Source organism: Loxodonta africana, chromosome 24 (assembly GCF_030014295.1).
Source record: "Loxodonta africana isolate mLoxAfr1 chromosome 24, mLoxAfr1.hap2, whole genome shotgun sequence".
Lineage (NCBI taxonomy): Eukaryota > Metazoa > Chordata > Mammalia > Proboscidea > Elephantidae > Loxodonta > Loxodonta africana.
Genome location: NC_087365.1, coordinates 26,955,705 through 26,976,221, shown reverse-complemented (window position 1 = coordinate 26,976,221; position 20,517 = coordinate 26,955,705). Strand labels below are relative to the sequence as shown.

General features: G+C 45.2%; 1 protein-coding gene across 7 annotated transcripts in view; it reads right to left on the bottom strand.

Moving 5' to 3' along the window:
- DNAAF9 (dynein axonemal assembly factor 9) overlaps positions 1–20,517 on the bottom strand; it is a 155,880-nt gene that overhangs the window by 3,866 nt on the left and 131,497 nt on the right. For all 7 annotated transcript variants that reach the window (XR_010319220.1, XM_064275836.1, XM_064275837.1 and 4 more), the window contains 6 exons: positions 11,031–11,166; positions 8,862–8,948; positions 5,387–5,493; positions 4,924–4,998; positions 1,626–1,831; positions 562–627 (listed from right to left, as the gene is read on the bottom strand). Coding sequence is in view for 6 of the 7 variants with exons in the window: in XM_064275836.1 (XP_064131906.1) it covers positions 562–627; positions 1,626–1,831; positions 4,924–4,998; positions 5,387–5,493; positions 8,862–8,948; positions 11,031–11,166 (677 nt within the window). In the remaining variant the exon portion in view is untranslated. The remainder of the gene's footprint in view (positions 1–561; positions 628–1,625; positions 1,832–4,923; positions 4,999–5,386; positions 5,494–8,861; positions 8,949–11,030; positions 11,167–20,517) is intronic.

The window sequence follows — 20,517 nt, the reverse complement described above, 5'->3', positions numbered from 1 at the left end:
AATCTGGCCTGGAGCCTGGATGGTGTCCCTTTTAGCTTTGCCCCTAAGCCCCACAGGAAAAGGCCACAGTGTAGCTGGAGGGCCTGAAGCAGAGGCTGGAGCCAGCCAGGAGGTTGAGAGGGCTCATCTTCTTGGCCTCGGGATTCCGCAACCTTCCCATAGGCAAATTCTAGATCTAGACAATTTTCTTCTGGGGCCCTAGTTAGTTTATCCGAGACTTATCTGGGACAGAGGGATAGGAGGAGCAGAGGGCTTCCGCAGCTGTCTCACAGGGTGACAAAGCAGGGCCCATATCACATCACAGGTTCCTCCCACAGGCACCGGTTCTCCTTGATCTCACACATAGGTCACAGAGGTGGCTCCACCCTCCTCCCTGAAGCTGCCAGGTTTCTCTTTATCCAGCTGCCCTCTGTGGCTGGAAGAGAAGCCAGACTTCCAGCACGCCCTACAAATAGCCCCTTCACCCAGGGAGTCCTAAAGGGTGGAGCTATGTAAGCCCTGAAGGACAGCCTTGGGACTGAGGGGAGAGGGGGCCTCAGAACCCCAGGGCAGAGCACTCACGTGGATGTTCCTGATCTCCTGCTGGGTCAGCATCCCTCTAGTCTTCAGAGCTTTCCTCTGCGGTTTCTGTACAGAGATGTAGGGGTCAGGTCCCAAGAGAGCAAATCGGGTACATAGGAGGGTGACGTCTTGGGGCTCTGGGGCCAGCTACATCACTAAGACCCCAGCAGAGGCGAAAGCACAAGACCTCTCACGGCCTGGACATAAAATCCTGCCTGCCCGCCCCTTGAGAAGACCCCAGTGCTTTTGCAATGGGCATGTTCCTGCCTCTGCAGGTTCTCATTCCCAAGCTCTACCATCGACAGACATGCTGACAATGGGACGACCTGAGGGTCCCATAGTCAAGCACCATTAGGAATTCATCCAGGTGAGAGTCTGAAAAGACACACGCTGCAGGCAACTGAGAATCTGTAGAAGACCCAGGCCCCAGCCAATTTTATTCCCAGAGTTCTGGGATGACCTAAACCCTGAGGCTTGCAGTGTATTGAAGGACTTGAACTCCACTCTGCCTTTGTCTTTAAACAATTAGGCTAAAAATGCTGGTGTGACTCTACAGGCAAGCCTCCCCTCCCCTGCCTCCAGAGGGCCACAGGACTCAGTGCTACCCATACTTGGCATCTAGCTCTAACCAAATCTTTGTCACTTCTTTCTAGAGACAGAGCCCAAATATAGGAAATTCTGGGCTCAGAACACAGGAAAGTCTTTGAATTAGATTCTGCTAAGAAAAGACATTTTGGGTTTGAAACACCAGACAGACCCAAGGTCCACATGGAACAAACAGGTTTAACCTAGGTCTTAGTTAAACCACCTAATGACCCCAGCGTGCCCTGGGAAGGAGAACTGGAAATGGCTCTGAGAACCTGGGCTCACAGGGTAGGCAGTATACCCTGGCTGCCCAGAGTGTGCCCCAGTGGCTTCCTCCCATGCTCCAAGTGTCCCTAAAAGTGCTGGCTGAGCCTGTCAGGTGGACCAGGGGGGAAGCATCAGGGAGGCAGTGGAGGGGAGTCTGCCTCGGGGTGGGCTGGGCACATCTGTGCCAGGTCTGTCTGGCCTTTGGAAACCACCTGCTTAGCTGACTGCCGCAGCCAGTCCTTGACACTTTCTTCCTTCAGGGAGCAGCCAATGAACACAAGATAGCACTCCTGCTGCCCACTGCTGTCTTGAGATGTGCTTCTGGAGTCAGGCGGTGGAGTGGGTCCCTCCAGCACTGGCACGATGCTTAAGGAATTGGCTAGAGTGTTGTGGCAGACCTCCATGGTCCTCTCAGAGTCTGCAGAGAGAACACGTGTTAGTCCCCGAGATCCTGGCCCCAAATGACAAGGCTACACTAAGACTGTAACAATACAGCTGCTAAACTGGGGACAGGTTCATGAGACAGATGCAGGAGGTAGGACTGACATTCCTGGTGGCAAATTAGAGAGGAGGAGCAAAACAAGTTTCTAGCTTGGTTGATTTGGGTGATAAGGTGGATGCTCTTAACCCAAAAGGGGGATACAAGAGGAAGGAAAGGTTGTTAGGTGGGGGAAGAAGAGGACTTTGGCTTTGCACCTGTGGAATTTGAAAGGTTGTAAGATCCTGAATGGGAGACACCCGTGTGATCATCAGAAGGAGGTAGTTACCCATGTGGAGTAGGTAGTTGAGGAGAACCAAAGAAAGCCCCCTTGGTAGCAGGTGGAGGAGGGTCTTGGCAGAGGCCCAAGAGGAAGGATATGGTCCAAGGGGGGAGGATATGGTCAAAAGCACTTGAAGGCCACATGGATGGGGACTGAAAGGTTGTGGCAATATTTATAGGCTGAGGAACCGGTGGATAGGAGTGACTGAAAACATAAGACAAGGGCATGGTCCCCCAAAAGGCAGGATGAGAAAGGGAACCAGAGTGAAAGGTGTTAATCCTGAACAAGAAGAGGTCAATAGTGGGTGTGGTGCAGTAAACTGCTTTTATATGGTCTTTCTAGCCATGGTCTTTTAACTCCCACAAATGACTGGCTGTAACTAAACATATATGGTGCGTAAAACTCTTTCAGGGATTGGACAGTTTACTACGCAAATAAAGTGACTGTGGTATACCAAGGGGATTGGTCAGTTTTGCCAACCTGCTAGGCTTCTCGAGGCTAATCCCACAGAGGTTGAAGGGGACCTCACTACCATCAAGAAGAGTCTGGGGCAGATCAAGTCCTTTGGACCAAGAGCTTGGGTTCCCTGAGCTAAGAACCTCCTAGACACAGAAGAAAGAGCAAACGCTGAAGATGATGAGAGACAGCGGCAGTGGGCCTGCCTGGCCCACCGAGTGAGAGATGAGCGCCTTTGGGCAGGAGGCTTGCCTGCAGAGCTAAAAGAACTGCAACACTTGCTTGTGCAGGGCAGAGGCCTAAGTGTGCCCTGTGCAGGGGTTGCACGCCTCCCCACTGGGCAGAGGGGGCCCTGGTAGCTTGGCGGGAGCCAGTAGCAGAGGTTTAGAAGGGCCCGGTGGCAGAGGCTCGGGAGATCCTGTGCAGGGGTCTTCCTGCCATCAAGGTAAGGCCCCACAAGGCTCAGAAGCAGAGCAGAAGCCTCGGGCAGCATGGTGGTAGCTGGAGGCAGCAGTGACGTGAACACAGCATCCGACCTGAACCTCAGTGGGCTGGCCCAATGACATAGGAATGGACATTGGTGATTTGGGGAAGGGTAAGCATTTCCCCTTAGGAAATTTGTTGCTATTGTTTAATGTTTGCTTTCTATAAACAGTGATGATGGCTCTCACTTTGCCAACACTGCCTAAGTGTCTCAGACTGTGTCTGGTTTGATCACAATGAACGTAGCACCCATGGAATGGCTGATGCCAGTGGGTGTATGTATCTCATTCCCAGCAATCTAGTGGCTGCCTGGACCTTTGAGGCATAGCCTGTCTGCATATGCAATACAGACAGACAGACATATACATACAGTGGGTCTAAATATGGAAGAAAAGGAGATGATGATGGGTGAGACTGCTGTAGGAAAGGGAGATGAAGGCATCACAGCCCTGAACCAGGCGGAGCCTGTTGGAGCCTGAGGAAAGTGGACTTGGGTAAGGGGCTTGAGGAGAGGGGTCAATGTTTCAGATTCAGTGAACATACATTAAGCAAAAGGTATGGGCTAAGAACCTGGAGAGATTCTTTTCTATAGGTTATGTCATTCGATTCTCCCATCTGAACCATGATAGTCCCGTGCTTAAAATCCTCAGAGACTCCTTAGAGCAGACACTGCTGGTTGCCTGTCCAGCATCTCCTCTTCCTCCCATACTAATTCCCTTGGGTGATGGGTCCAGGAAGGCATGGCAACTGAACCCAGGCCAATGAGAGGACAAGTCTGCTGAGGAACTGGGGGGAGACATTTCTGGGAATGGCTTCTGCATTGATAAAGACACCATGGGAAGAGCCAGGGTCTCCACACAACATCCAGGGGCCGTGTCTGGGTATGACACCTAGACCTGCTGTACCAACCTGGGAATCACAAGGGGTGGTAACCTGAGGACAAATTGACACAATAAGAAAGGAAGAACACACATCACCTGGCCTTCAGTGGCTTTGTTAAGGTGCCTGACCTCTTGACTTCTTGTTATGCATCTAACACCTGGCTAGTTGAACTGGGTTTTCTATCATAACAGCGAAGATGTCCTAACAGACACATTCCCTCCTACCACCAGGCTCCAGCCACAGTAAACCCTATTTGGTTCCTCAAATGTGCCTTTTCTGCCTCAGGACCACAACACATGCTGTTTCCTTTCCTTGGAATATTCTCCCCTTCCTCAAAAAAAAAAAAAAAAAAAAAAAAAAAAAATTCCTACTTGTTTTCAGCCCTTCCCTGACCCCCAGACTGGGATAAACTATTACGTCGCAAGGACTACAGATATCTAGGGCTCACGCAGGCCTACTGGACAGCAGGGAAGAAGGCACGTGGAAGGCTAGAAGACTTGGTCTGAAATGGAACTGGAGCTCAGCAGTGGGGTAGCTCCTAGTGATAGGTCCAGGAGGAAGCCAGGGGTGGCTCAAGAGGGGTAGGGTGTGAGTCTTTGGAACACAGGAGTCAAGGAGAGGCCCTGGGCAAGTCACCCAGGGGAAGAGGAACAGATTCTTCATTGTGGAGCAGGAAGACTCCAGAGAAAGGTGAGTCCTCGGCTGAGGGGAGAGACTGGAAGAGCATGATCGTGTAAGGCCACAGGGGAGGGTTTGGGCGACAGTCTGAGAGGCGCTGGTGGTCTGCAGAGCACTCGTGGAGGCTGTGAACTCAGAAGGCTCTGAATCCTTCAGAAGGTGCAGGTGGGGCGGGGGCTGGTGTATGTGGAGGGCCATGAGATCTGAGCTCTCCACAGTACACTGCTCCCAAATCCAATCCCCCAGTTACCTGAAAACTTCACTTTGCCCAGGATGTGGTAGATGTTTCCAGAGAAGGGACTTGGCTTGATAGAGGACTGAATTGCTGGTGGAGGAAGAACACAGGGCTGTCATCCACCGGGGGTAGGGGCCAAGTTCAGGGCAGCACAGCCGGGAGGGTTAGGGACTGGGGAGGGACCCTACTCTAGGGTCTAGGGTTAACAGGCCCTAGCCCTGCCTCCCGCTCCTCCCCAGTGGCTCTGCCACTGTTCCCAAGGGTGGGGAAACTCTTTTAAGGGAGTGGAGGTCAAACTAGGTGGCCACTTGAGATCAGAGGTAAGGAACTCCTGGGTCCTCAAATCCCTCTTCCTGTTTTTGGTCCTAAGTGGTAGGGAAAAGAGACAGCAAAGGAAAGACTGAAATAGTGCCAGGAAGCAGGGACCATCTGGGGCACCCCTTCACTAGGTCTGAGACATGTCACAGTCAAGGCTTACCTTTGCATTTGGCCACAAAGCGAGTCTTCTCCAAGGGCCGACCAAACCATACGCAGATCTGAACCATTAGTGGAAAGACTGATCCAGAATCAAATTTACCTTCATACCTTAAAAGGTTTAAGAAATTATAAGTCCAAGTAATAGGAGCTTTGAGTGTTATATACCACTATGGGATGAACTACATCTAGTCTTGGGCAGCTCAACAGACTGAACGTTTGGACATGTACATTCTCTCTAGAAGGAACTGAAAGGCCAGGGGCATCTCTGCTTGATTTCCCCAGTTCTAAAATCAGGAGACTTACTGCCTGCCACAGGGTCATTAGGAACACGGTCATATTCAGAGCATTTAAAAGCTTAACTTTTTATGAAGGAATGCCCTGGTGGCACAGTGGTTAAAGAGCTCGGCTGCTAACCAAAAGGCCAGCAGTTTGAATCCACGAGATGCTCCTTGGAAACCCTACTGGGGCAATTCTGCTCTGCCCTATAGGGTCACTATGAGTTGGAATCAACTCGATGGCAATGGGTTTTTCTGGTACTCCCCATTACCCAGTGTCTACAGTACGGGTTATTTCCCTGAGATGATTCCCCATGATTAAACTCACTTGGTGGAGGGAGGTGTGAGCATCTCATGGGTAATAATTTACACTGCCCGTAGCCGTAGATGACTACATAATTTCCGCAGCAATAAGTATTGTAGACATTTTTGAATGAATTTAATAGGCGCCAATTAAAACAATGAGGCAAAATTTTACATTTCTGAGTATTACTGACATTGAATTCTGTTACCATGATTGTTACTTATATTTGCTCTTAAGTTCGTTCTTATTTATACAGAGTCGGTTACTCTTCTTAAATATTTAAACAAGCTTCCCAAATATTATAGCTATTAACCCTTAGGCACAACTGATGCAAACATTTTCCTCTAGTCTACTGTATCTTCTCATTAGTTTCTTTTGTTTCTGTGCTGCCCTGAACTTGGCCTCTGTCCCCAAGTGGGTGGACAGCCCTGTCTTCTTCCTCTACCAGCAATTCAGTCCTCCATTCAGCTCTGCAGTGTTGAACACTATACTGCTGGAAGTATCTTACTCTTTGTGCTCTCTTCGAAGTTAAGGTGGTGGCATAGCATTTTTTGCAAGACTGACGTGCTACTTTTGCAACCCTCCTCCCCATCCAAACACACCACTGGAGCCAGTTCGTGGGAGGTCGCAGGGAGGCCGTGGGCTTCTCTGGCTTCTGGGCCTTAGCCTTTAGGGGAATTTGCGCGGCTAAGGGAAGAGAGTAAGGTTCTTTCCAGGCTAGAAAGGAACTGCCCTATCAGGGAAGGTGGTGGTAGGGTGGCGAGAACAGAGAGGGCTGTGGAAGGGGAAGTGCGAGGAATCTGCACAACACCGCGCTGAGCACATACTGGAACTAAAGCCACTTCATTTGGAGGTGGTGGCCTTGACCCAAAGAAGGGCTAGCGGGCAATGTACGGGGATAAGCAGGAGGAGATTGATCACTTGCTTTGTTAAAAGACTAAGTTATCTGTTAACTTAATAATTATCCCATAAGTGGGCCCGGGCGGGGGGAGGGGCCTGAAGGGTGATTTTTTTTTTTTTTTAATTGTGCTCTTCAATGACATTAAATATATTCATCCTGCTATTCAATCATCAGCATTAACCGTTTCTGAATTTCTTCACCACCCTTCCCAGGAGCTCAGTGTCCCCTAAGTGGCAGGTCTTCTTTTCCCCGTTCCTGCTGCCCACTGCTGGTAACCACCAATACACTTTGATGTCTATATACTCGCCTAGTCTAGATATTTCATGTAAGTGGGATCCTATAATATTTGTCCTTTTGTGACTAACATACTGAAGGGTGATTTTGAGGCCCCTTCTTCTCCAATTCTCTATGAGGACTGAACTGCTTCCTGACAAGGGAAAGGTTTCAGGCTGTAGACTGTGGTCTCTCCTGCGTCAGTCTGCCCCCGGGTAAGTCTGTGCCCTGAGTGAGGCTCACACAGCCATACCCAGAATGAGCCAATATGGTGATTGGTAGCTAGGTACTTCCCTAGGCACCAGGTGGGACAGGGAAGGAGTCTCAGGCCCAGGGCCCGAGGTATGGACAGTAAAAGGGTCAGTAACTATAGTGCCAGAGAGGAGTTTTATCCCAGAAATGCCATCTGTTTCTTTTTAGCTAAAATATAATCTCTTGCTCAGACTTAAGGAAGGACCCACTTACCCAATGCTTAAGCACGTATGATGTGACCCAAATCAGAGGTTCCTTCTAAGAATACGCCTGGAAATTTCTGATTTTACATACTGGCCTTCTGGGATTTTATTATGGCCAAGTATAATCAGCTTTTTTTTTTTTTCAGTCCAAAAAATTGGTAGTTAAGGGGCAGTGTGGAGGAAGTAGAGAGACGCCTGGGGGAAGTGAGTAAGGCTAACAAAGATAATCCAAATAAACATGGGAGGTTAATTTTGGCCAAGCTTTAATGATTGCTGTCTCTTAAACTTACAACAGAGCAGAAATTAGTTATCCGTTCTATAACAGAGACAGGGCGGCACGGTGGGCTGGAGCCAGACAGGAGGGTTTAAAATTCAGCTCTTCCATTTATGAGCTGCAAGGCTTTAGACAAGTCACTTAACTCCTTCCTGCATCAGCTTCCTTATCCGTAAAATGAAGGAAATAACGGGCTCTACCTCATAGGCTTGGTGTGACCATTAACGCAGGCAAAGTTCTTAAAACAGCAGTGTTCAAGAGAACTTCCTGTGATGATGGAGCTGTTCTGGACGAACTGCACTGTCCAGTATGATAGATAGCTGCTGGCCGCCTGTGGCTACTGAGGACTTGAAATGTGGCTTATGTAACTGGAAGATTGAACTTTTAATTTAATTTTTATTAAATTAAATAGCCACATGTGGTTGATGGCTACTGTATTGGCCAGTGTAGTCTTAGAACAATGCTCAGCACATATTAAGTGCTCAGGTAATGCTGATCATTAGCACTACAGTGCACTTGGCACTATTTTGTCTCTCCTCTCCCCTCTGGAGTGGAGGTTCACAGGCTGAGAGGCCTGCAGAGAAGAGAACATGCCCTGGGCCACAACATCAGGGAACATGCTTCTCAGACAGCCCTAGAGGACTGACTATTCTCAGGAGCAACTCTCTCACCTGGGAAGGCTATAACTCTTTGATTCCATGCCAGCTGCCTCTCCCTCACTAGCGGTAAGAGGAAAACACAGGTTACTGCTGGGTTTGGTGCCTACAGGGTGACTCCCTAAATCTCAACAATTTAGGAAGGCTTCCAAGTTGGAGCCCAAGATGTGGAGCACTGGGCTCCTGCAAGGCTGGCGGCCATTTGGACATGGCAGGCCAATCCAGCTATTGCCATGTGTCACCTGTGTAGAGAACACCCAGTATTTTCATTTTCTATAAATAGATAAGACACTGGATTTACAAAGAAATCTTAGCTACTTTACAATAATGATACTTGCCAGCCAGGGTACATTAAATATCGAGCTCGCAGCATCTGAGGACTTGAAAAACTACTTTCTGAGAGAATCAGCTCAATGTCTTCATTCCTTTGAAAACATACAGAAAAGGCCCAGGTTAATTAGGACTAGCAACCTTAACCCACACATTTTGCAAACCTCTCTACCCCTATACATGCACGCGTGCATGTGTTTTTTTCACCACACAATTTGAAAGTTAGTTGCAGGCATCATGGCATTGCACCCCTAAATATGAGTCTCTAGGAACAAGGACATTCTCTTACAGAAGCAGGATGCCATTATCACCCTCCAGGAACTTAGTACTACACACCAGCAGCTTCAGTGTTACATGGGAGTTTGTCTGAAATGCAGACTCTCAGGTCCCAGCCCCAGGCCTGGTGAATCAGAATTCTCATTTTAACAAGCTCCCCAAGAGATTTATATATACCATACAGCTGGAGAAGCAATGATCTAATATACACCGATTTTTAATAGGATCACTCACTGACTGAATTCACAATCTTTATTCTGGAACAGTTCCTCCACATTTTTTTTTTTTTTTGTCTTTCATTGACATTTTGGAAGAGTACATGCCAGCTGTCCTGTGTCCCACAACCTGGATTTGTCCGATAGTGTCCTCATGATTAGATTCAGGTGAAACATTTTTGGCATGGTTAATACACAGGTGATGTTGGGTCCTCCCCTCCGCATCACATAGAGGAGGCAAGTGATGTCAATCTGTCCCATTACTGGTCTTGCTAAGTTCAATCATTTGGTCAGTGTAGTGTCTACTGGACCTCTCCACGGTAAAAGTCCTTTCCCCCTTTGTAATTAATATGTAGTCTTTGCAGTGACAGTCTGAGATCAGTGAATATCCTTTCTCCTCAATGCTCTTTCACCCACTGCTTTTAGCATCCATTGATGATCCTTGCCTCTATCAAGTATTACATGGAAGAGTAGAAAATGGTGATTTTTCTATCAATCCTTATTTATTAGTTGACATTCTTCTGTGATGAAGGCCTTTAATGTTCTGCCCTCATTTTTTTTTTTTTTTAATATCACCATGGATTCATTTTATTCCGTGTGTTATAGTCCATTATTACCACTGTTTTCTCTCATGCTCAAATTGTCCCCAAGTCGGCTAGTGGGAGCTTCTTAAGCTAGTTCCTGAATCCTTCTGACGCATCTCCACTAGTTTTTGAGTTCTTTGCTTTTTTTGGCATAACATGTATCAGGTTCACCTTGTACTTTCCTTGCCCTAGATCTGCAATCAGCCAATTCTCCAAGAAGTTCTGATTCCTTTTAGTGGGGAATGGTACTTAGAAACCAAGATCTGAAGGCTAGGTGTATATATTACACACATATAATTTTTAAAAAATAATGAATTTATATTGAATTCCCCAATTCAAACCCAACATACTTTGTAGGCTTTTTTCCTCACCGTGCCACATTTCCTATTTGTAATCTCCCTTCTCCAATCAGTGATGTCGTCTGGAATTAGGGCTTCAACAGATGATCATGTTCAAAAATTACTTATTTGTGTGTGTGTGTGTGGTTATGTGATCACCTTTGATACCTAGAAAAGTTTATTTTTTGTATTTAATTTAGTTTTTTCCCTCCTGTTGATTGACACTGGAATACGTAAAATAATTGCAGGGTTTAAAAGCCAAAATTATATGAAAAGGTGCACACAGGGAAGTCTCTGTACCTTTCCTAACTAAGCAAACAAAATCAACTAAATGACCGCACATGTTCTCTACACACACACACACACAAACAGTCACCAATTCATCTATTTTGGCAAGAGTGACACACAGATGATGATGTGTTCATAGGCCCAAGTCTCTGAAGGAGAAGAGCTAACTGTATTTCATATGTGAGAGACTTCTCTCACGTTTTAACACAAGGAACATTGTGATATTCTGGACTTCCACCCTTTAAGGGATAAGAACAAGAATGCCTCAAAAGAGAAAAGAAAAAACAAAAACAGTATAGCGCACTGACGCATGGTGACTTCTTGGTGATTTTTATAGAGCTTCAAAAATACTTGGTTGAAGAAAACTGACTTTTATAAGTGCTCAGGCCTTAGCTACCATGAAAAGACCCTGTGGGCTAGAGCACAGTATCTGAGAATGTGGTCAGTCCTGCGGGGTGGTCTGTGGAAGAGTTTACCTGGTGATGATTCCATTTTCTGCAAAGATGAAGGCTGCAGTAGGATTGGCAGCCCTGATGAGGCTCTGCAGCTGCTCAAGGAGAGGGTGCCTCTGCTCCGCGGTGTGACTGGTGAACACCACGTTACTCACCAAGCCTGGGGAGTAAACCGACAACAGTTCAGCCTTCAGAGCTCTGACTGGGCTAAGGGATCACACTGACGTGGACCCTTGCTCTCTCCCCTGACCATCCACCGTCCTCCTTGACTTTCCTCCCAGGAGCCTCCTTGTGTAGACACTCACCCCACAACACTGACACACACAAAAATCATTCTGTTCCCCATTCCCAGCACTGCCACCTTTTGGAAAGAACAGCCTCAACTCCGCAGCTGCCTCACTTCTTAACCTCCTCTTATCTTCTTCACGCTGCTTTCTGGCTGATATCCAGAGGCTCTCCATCAAAGGGCTCTGGTCACAACACAACCTATGCTTAACCTTATCAGCACCTGCTGTTACTGACCTTCACCAGTTCAGACCGCAGACATTTCCCAAACACTAGGCTCTAACCATTACATTCTCAGTGGGCACATGGCCAACAAGGAGTCACTGTGGACCCACAATTCCAAGATACATGCTAACACAGATGTTTACACAGTACCAGGGTAAGGATGGGTAGCCCACGTAAGGAGTGGGTGTGGAGTGGGAACAATCACTCCCAGCCTTCTTGTGAAATTACAGAAGCAAAATTCACAATACTACAAGTAATTTGGAAATCAGGAAAATTATGACAACTCATCACCCCAACATAATTATAATAAAAAAAAATAATATCTCTTCTATATTCCTCCTTATTTTCACATGGAGCCCTGGTGACACAGTGGTTAAGAGCTTGCCTGCTAACCAAAAGGCCGGCAGTTCGAATCCACTGGCCGCTTCTTGGAAACTCTATGGGACAATGTGTTGGAATCGACTCGGTGACAACAGGTTTTTTTTTTAAACACAGTTATAATCATTGCATATGCTATAAGATAATATGCATTTTTGTCATTCAATCATTTTTATTCACTGCTTAATATTATGGAAAATTTCAAATATACACAAACTCCCATGTGCCCATCACCAGCTTCAAGAAACATCAACACTTGGCCAATCCTATTTCATCTATACCATATCTCCTCTCCTTCCCCTACCCCCTTTCCTACTGGATAATTCTGAATTGAAATCCAATCATTATATTATTTCACCCCATCCCAAAATATTTCTGTATGTATCTCCATAAGACAAGGACACTTAAAAAAAATTAATGATTAACAATAAATTCCTTAATATAAAAATTCAGTCAGTCTTTACATTTCTTTGATTGTCTCAAGTTTTCTTACAGTTAATTTTACCGAACCAGGAACCAAAGTCCACATATTGTATTTCACTGATACACCTCACAATTCTCTTTAAATCTAAGGCTTCTCCTTCATGCCTTGCAATCTGCTGAAAAACTACATCCTGCAAATTTCCCAAAGTCTGGTTTTACTGATCACACACTCATAGTGTTATTTAGCATGATAGCTAGATCTAGAGGCTTGATCAGCAAGACTGCTTTATAGATTGAACCTTTTTTTTATTATTAACTTGCTTTTTAAAAAATGTTGTTTTTCTAACTTCTTTTTAAAATTATTATTTCCTGTTTAGTAACATAGTAATTTAAGGGTATCTGTTTGCCTTTGAATTATGTGGTAAATATTCATGAAAGGTTTCGGACAATGTCCTTTATCATTAAAATGTGCCCTTTCTAGACTTTTCAGAGCCCTGGTGGTGAAGCGGTTAAGAGCAGGGCTGCAAACTGAAAGGTCAGCAGTTTGAATTCACCAGCCCCTTGTTGGAAACTCTATGGGGCAGCTCTACTCTGCCCTATAGGGTCGTTATGAGTTGGAATCGACTTGATGGCAATGGGTTTGGCTTGGCTTTTAGACTTTGCAGTGTTTTGCTTGAACTTACCCTGCCTGTTATTAATATTGGGGCCCTGGTGAGGCAGTGGTTAAATGTTTGGCTGCTAACCCAAGGGTCGGCAGTTTGGATCCACCAGCCACTCCTTGGAAACCCTATGGTGCAGTTCTATCCTGTCCTGTAGGGTCGTTATTAGTTGGAATTGACGGCAACGGGTTTTTTTTTTTATTATTAATATCACCTCTTCCCTTTTTGTTTGCAATTGTCTGTTATGTCTTGCCCATCCTTTATCACCATCCTTACTCAGCTTTAGAGGTTTCTCTTGTGTACAGCATCACATGATTAGGTTTTGTTTTCCGGTTTAACCTGAGATTCTTTTCCTCTTATCAGGTGTATTTACCCCTTTTGTATTTACTGACACTTGGTTCTGTAACCTTGTTTATGTCGGACTCTGTTTGTAATTGTGTTCTTAAAATTAGAAAAAAAAATTTTTTTTAACCTTTTGCACTATGATCTATGCATTCTTTCTGCTTTCCTTCTGAAAGCTGGTAGGTTTATAGACTGTTTTTAGTTCTTATAATAGCTATCATTACATCTTTTTTATAACATACCTAAACTACCATTTCTTGTAACGTCACCTTTATACAAATGCCAACTGACTCTTCTACATGAAAAGAGGGGAAAGTTAGTATATTCTTAAATTCTTTCCACTTTCTACCATCCAATTCTGATTGGTTACATTAATATTTTTAGTTCCTCTATTGGTTAGTTTTATATCTTTTAGAGTGTAATTAACCCTTTATAACTTGATTCAACAGCTTTAAAGTATCTATGGATCTCTGTATTAGTTTCTTAGGGCTGTTGTAAGAAATTACCACAAACTAGGTGGCTTAAAGCAACAGAAATTGATTCTCTCACAGTTCTAGAGGCCAGAAATCAGAAATCAAGGTGCTGGCAGGACCGTGTTCTCTCTGAAGGCTGTAGGGAAGAGCCTTCCTTGCCTCTTCCTAGCTCCTGGTGGCTATAGCAATCCTTGGCGTTCCTTGGCCTATAGCTTCATCACTCCAATCTCTGCCTCTGTCTTCACATGGCCTTCTTCCCTGGTTGTTAGTGAGTCTTCCACCAATCCTGATGCCATATTCTTCTTCACATAGTCCAGTTTCTCGGATTATTAGCTCAGCATACAGACTGAATAAGTACGCTAAGGGGATACAACCCTGACACACACCGTTCCTGTTTGAAACCACGAAGTAACCCTTTGTTCTATTCGAATGACTACCTCTTGGTCAAGATACAGGTTCCTCATGAGCACAATTAAGGGTTCTGGAATTTCCACTCTTCGCAATGTTATCCATAATTTGTTATGATCCACAAAGCCAAATGCCTTCGCCTAATCAATAAAACACAGGTAACAAAAATATCACAACTGGATGGCTTTAACAAACAGAAATCTATTCTCTCACAGTCCAGGAGGCTATAAGTCTGAATTCAGGATGCCAGCGCCAGGGGAAGTCTTTCTCTCTCTGTTGGCTCTGGGGGAAGGTCCTTATTATCAATCTTCCCCTGGTCCAGGAGCTTCTCAGCACAGGGACCCCTGCTCCAAAGGGCATGCTCCCCTCCTGCTTCTTCACTCTTAGTGGCATGAGGTCCCCCCAATTCTCTGCTTATTTTTCTCTTTTATATCGCAAAAGTGATTGACTCAAGATACAACCTAATCTTGTAGATTGAGTCCTGCCTCATTAACATAAGAGCCACTAATCCTGCTTCATTAATATCATAGAGGTAGGATTTACTACACCTGGAAAATCATATCAGATGACAAAATGGTGAGTAACTACACAATACTGGGAATCATGGCCTAGCCGAGGTGACACACATTTTGGTGGGCAACGCAACCCAAATCATCCTAACAACATCTTTCTGGTATTCTCTGCTTTCAGCCAAGATCCATCTGACATCAGCAATGTTATCACCGGTTTCACGCCCTCTTCTGAATCCACTTTGAATTTCTGGCAGTTTCCCGTCAATATACTGCTACAATCGTTTTTTGAATTACCTTCAGCAAAATTTTACTTGCGTTGTGATATTAACGATATTGTTCGATAATTTCTGCATTCTCTTGGATCACCTTTCTTTGGAATGGGCACAAATATGGACCTCTTCCAGTTTGCTGGCCAGTTCTTGATCCCATGCTACCTGCTGAAATGGTTGAACGCCAACCAATTCTTTTGGTACAGTGACTCTGTATTCCTTCCATCATCTTTTGACGCTTCCTGCATCATTCAATATTTTGCCCATAGGATCCTTTAGTATTGCAACTCAAGGCTTGAACTTTTTCTTCAGTTCTTTCAGTTGGAGAAATGCTGAGCCTATTTTTCCCCTTTAGTTTTCTAACTCCAGGTCTTTGTATATTTTTCATTGTAATACTTAGTCTTCTCAAGCCATCCGTTGAAATCTTCTGTTTAGTTATTCATCACTTCTTCCATTAGCTTTAGCTACTCTATGGTTTGAGAGCAAGTTTAAGAGTCTCTTCTGACTTCCATTTTGGTCTTTTCTTTCTTTCCTGTCTTTTTAGTGACCTTTTGGTTTCTTCACATATGATGTTCCTTGATGTCATCCCACAACTCATCTGGTCTTTGGTCATTAGTATTCAATACATCAAATCTATTCTTGAGATGGTCTCCAAATTCAGGTCAGGTATGTTTGAGATTGTAGTTTGGTTCTCATGGACTTGTTTTAATTTTCTTCAGCTTCAACCTGAACTTGCATATGAGCAATTGACAGTCTGTTCTGCAGTCGGGCCCCAGTCTTGTTCTGACTGATGATACTGACCTTCTTGAGCACCTCTTTCCACAGATGTAGTAGATGTGATTCCCGTGTTTTCCATCTGGTGAGGTCCACAAGGTGAAGTCAATGTTTATGTTGTTGAAAAAAGGTATTTGCAGTGAATAAGTCCTTGGTCTTGCAAAATTCTATCATGTGATCTCCAGCGTTGTTTCTATCACCAAGGCTGTATTTTCCAACTACTGGTCTTTCTTCTTTGTTTCCAACTTTCACATTCCAATCACCAGTAATTATCAATGCATCTTGATTGCGTGTTTGATCAATTTCAGACTGCAGAAATTGGTAAACATCTTCAATTTCTTCATTTTTGGCATTAGTGGTTTGTGCATAAATTTGAATAATATTCGTATTAGCTGGTCTTCCTTGTAGGTGTATGGGTATTATCCTATCATTGACAGCATTGTGCTTCAAGACAGATCTTGAAATGTTGTTTTTGACAATGAATGCAATCCGTTTTTCTTCAATTTGTCATTCCTGACATAGTAGACCATATGATTTTCTGATTCAAAATGACCAATACTAGTCCGTTTCAGCTCACTAATGCCTAGGATATTGATCTTTATGCGTTACATTTCATTTTTGATAGCTTCCCATTTTCCTAGATTCATACTTTGTACATTTCACATTCTGATTATTAATGGATGTTTGTAGCTATTTCTTCTTCTTTTGAGTTGTGCCACATCAGCAAATGAAGGTCTTGAAAGCTTTACTCCATCCACGTCATTAAGATCAACTTCGAGTAGGGGGGCTCTTCCCTAATTGTATTTTGCGTGCCTTTCAACCTGAGGGGCTCATCTTCAGGCACCGTATCAGAAGATGTTCTGCTGTTATTCATAAGGTTTTAATTTTACTGGCCAACATTTTTTTTTTTTTAGAAGTAGATTGCCAGGTCCTTATTCCTAGTCTGTCTTAGTCTGGAAGCTCCGCTGAAACCTGTCCACCACGGGTGACCCTGCTGATATTTGAAATACTGATGGCATAGCTTCCATCATCACAGCAATACACCAGCCACCACGGTACGACAAACTGACAGACGAGTGATGGAGTTGAGTGTTTAGTTTTTAAAAATTTAACTCAGTTTTTGAGAACAAAATTCACAATGTACATACAGAAGGTTCACAGAGAAAATAAATTCTCTTCCTTCGTAGACACCTGGTTCCCTTCCCTGGAGGCAACCACGGTTTTCAGATTTTTACATCTTTTTCCAGAGATCTGCTGAATCTGATAAGCGTGGTTGCCTCCAGGGAAGAGAACTAGGTGGCTGAGGAGGAATAAATGTGTGTGCATATTTTTTCTCACAAATAGTGGCATACTATACACACAGTTCTGTGCCTTGTTTTTTTACTTAAGCTCTTTACCCTTTAATTTCAGTAAATCTCACTTTTTCCTTAAGACCTTCCCTAATACCTTGCCATCCCAACACTCCTCATGCTGCCCTGCTCTCTCCCCTTCTCTGAACTATGAAATATGAAAGCTCCTTTGTTTGAAGAACAGAGGGGGCATATACGACACAGGTCTTATATTCTTTTTCTTCATATATGTGAAAAGACAGCATAATGTAGAAATTGAGAGCAAAGGTTTTAGAGCCAGGCAAACCAGAGTTTGAATTTTGGACTCCACTAATTACTAATGGGTGACATTAGGCAAACTGCTCAACCTTCTCTCTGAGCCCAAATTCCCTTCTCTGTTCGATAAAATTAGTATCACCGACCTCGAAGTTGTCAGTAAAGTGCTTACAACAGGGCTCACACATGGTAACAACTCATTATGCAACCTATCACCAACACTGCTACCAACATCACTGTCAGCTGAGCATCAGACTGAGGATGGGACTTATATGAGTACACCAAGTGGCCTGGACGGATCCATTCTTCAGACAGAAAGTGGGGCCTGTAGCAAGCGGGCCTTGGCCGTATTAACCAGGGGAAGCTGTCATGTGACTCCCAAATCTATGGCTTAGACGAGTGGCAATCACTGGTTTGAAGGCAACTTCCAGGTCTCCTGGCCCCCTGCCTCTGATCTGTGGCAGATGTCAGTGATACTTCCTTTTACCAACCACACTTAGGAAAAAAGTATTAAAAAACTATAAAGACTGAACCTGACCTCACAAATCCATCTGGATGCATTCCATTCAAGATCAGGGTATAGGGATTAGGAGTGTTCAAGACAATGGTCACATGTCACAAAGGGGAAAGGGCACACACAAAGGCTATGCAATGCGCCTGAGACCATCGACAGTCAGGAGCTAGGGCTTACCTGCTGAGCCAGAACCTATTTCCTAAGTGCTTATGGACCATTTTGGGTCTACCTGCTCCTTGGTTCTGAGACATGGGCCCTACTTTTCTCAGGTACCTGTCAGTGCTCCAAAGCTATTATGTCAGCTTTAGGCAGATACGGGCCATTTGCCTCCATACAGGGCTTGAGAGATCTCCAAGGATTCGAGGGAGTTTTCTCAATGGCTTTCTCCTGACACCCAGGTAGTGAGTAAGTTCCTCTTCCTTCTCCTCCAGTCACTTGGTAAAAGGTACACTAACTGTCTCAGCTCCCCAAACCTGGGCCCTGGAGGTATCTCTGAATTCTCCCTCTCTTCCCATACATCATCCCTCACCAAGGCCTGGGGAGTACTAAGCAGCCCTTGGAGCCATGTTTCACTCTCAACCCCTCTACCAACCCCCCTTGCGGCATCCAGACCACTCTCCCTTCACTAGGCTATTGCTCAGTCTCTCTACTTCCAGGCTTCCTTTTGTGCAATTCATTCTTCCCACTGTAGTCAGAATGATCTTTCAAAAACATAAAACCAATCATGTGACTTCCCTACTTAGAATATCCCAGTGGGTTCCAATTACTCTTGGCTAGGCATGACCTATCTGCCATGCCTTGTTTCCTAAAAGGCCCTATGCATGCTCTAGTCACCATTAGACCTCCACTCTTACTGTTACTTCTGCTTGGAACCATCTTTCCCCTTCTTTTTGTTGGGTCAGCTCCTCTTTGAGTGTGCACAACTTGAATAGTACTTCCTCTGGGAGGCCTTCCCTAATGCTCCATGACTGGGCTAGAGCAGGCGCTGGATAAAGATTTGCTGAATAAATGAATGAATAGACCAAGCATAATAAGACACTTGCAACCCGACCTCTGAGGCAGCTGCCCAAGCAGCTAAGTTGGGGGCAGTCACATGCTAAAATTTTCCCTACATATAGCTCTGAACATCAGACAGCCATCTGAAAAAGTTTCTCAGACTTATGTTTGTATTTTAATGTTTTTAAACAATTAATTTTTGAATTGGTAAAGACATATTTTTGGTACAAAATTCATAAACGTACAAAATGGTGTTCAGTAAGGAGCTGTCTTACTCCTTCCTCCTCTGGCACCCTGGGCTCTAGCTCTCCTCCCCAGAGGCAACTACTGATAACCAGCTTTTGGGTGCTTTTCCTTGGACGGTCTGTGCACATACAAGTATACAGGAATACACGGAATCATGTTTTCTTAAGAGCTTTTCCCCCACACAAAACCTCTATCCTCAAGATCTCCTTGTATGACCTAGCTGTGGTAAAAGCACATGACTTAAGGAATTCAAACGGAGAATACTTTAACATTTTGTTTATTCTATTTTAAAATGGTTCCTCATATGATGTTCTTTCTGTTTAGAAGCTTTAACATTAAGATGGACCTTTCTAGGTCACAGTGCCAGGGAAACCTCCTGAGGAAGGGGACACTGGTGGTGCCTGTGCTCCCGTTCCCATTTGGAAAGGTTACTCTGGAGGCTGTGGTGGGGGGAGGGAAGTGGGGGCAGGGAGGCCAGTCTGAAGAGTCTACTGCCAGAACCCCATGGCCTGGTGCCGCCACAGGAAGTGACTAGGGGCTCCAAAACTGAGTAAGGTGAGGTCAGGAGGCCAGGCCCAGAATGTGGCACAGTAGGGAAGCAGGTAGGATCCTAGAAGGCTCGGCAGATGCCGGAGGTAGCAGACGTGAGATGCAGATCCTGCAAAAAGCCTCTGAGATTCCCAGGGGTGGAAGACAAGAATGGTTGTGGTGGATCTTGCAGTGAGAAGCCAGGAAAGGCTGAGTGAAGACCTATAAAGGCCTTGAGACTCTTCTTTGATACATTCTTGGGCAAACAAAACTGTAGCGTTGGACTAATGTAAACATGCTAACTTAAGCAGTGCACAGCAGGGTCACAAGCACATGCCAGTCCTGCCTGAGAGACGGCTGGGATCTGGGTCTCTGACAGACAGCTGGCCCTAAGTCCTGTCTGCAGCACGAGGACCATGTGGACAATCCTGTGGGGTCGCGATTCTAGGTCAGGAATTGGGCAGAGAAAAGGGGCTTTGCATTGTAGGGAAACAAGCAAGAGGATTATCCCCAGCATTCCTTAGACCAGCTAAGTAAACTGCCACCTGCCAAGAGGAAATGCCATCTACAAGGCAGGTACGACAGCTATCTGGAACACAGGGTGAAGAGGCCAGGCTGGGCGGTTTCATCTTGTTTGGGCCTGGAGCTTCATTCTGTCCTGTACCAAGGAGTAGATATCCAGGTTTGGCCAAGGTCTCACCAGACAGGCTGTGAGGAAGCAGGCAGTCTGACCTGGCCCATTCCCAAGAGCAGAGAAACATCCCCAAGGTCCATCAGACCATCCTAGGGCTAAAGGCTTCCAGCAGCCCAGGAGAAAACAAAAGTTCATTTCTTTTGTCCGTAAAATATCTTCACTCCTTTCAGCCCAGCATTAT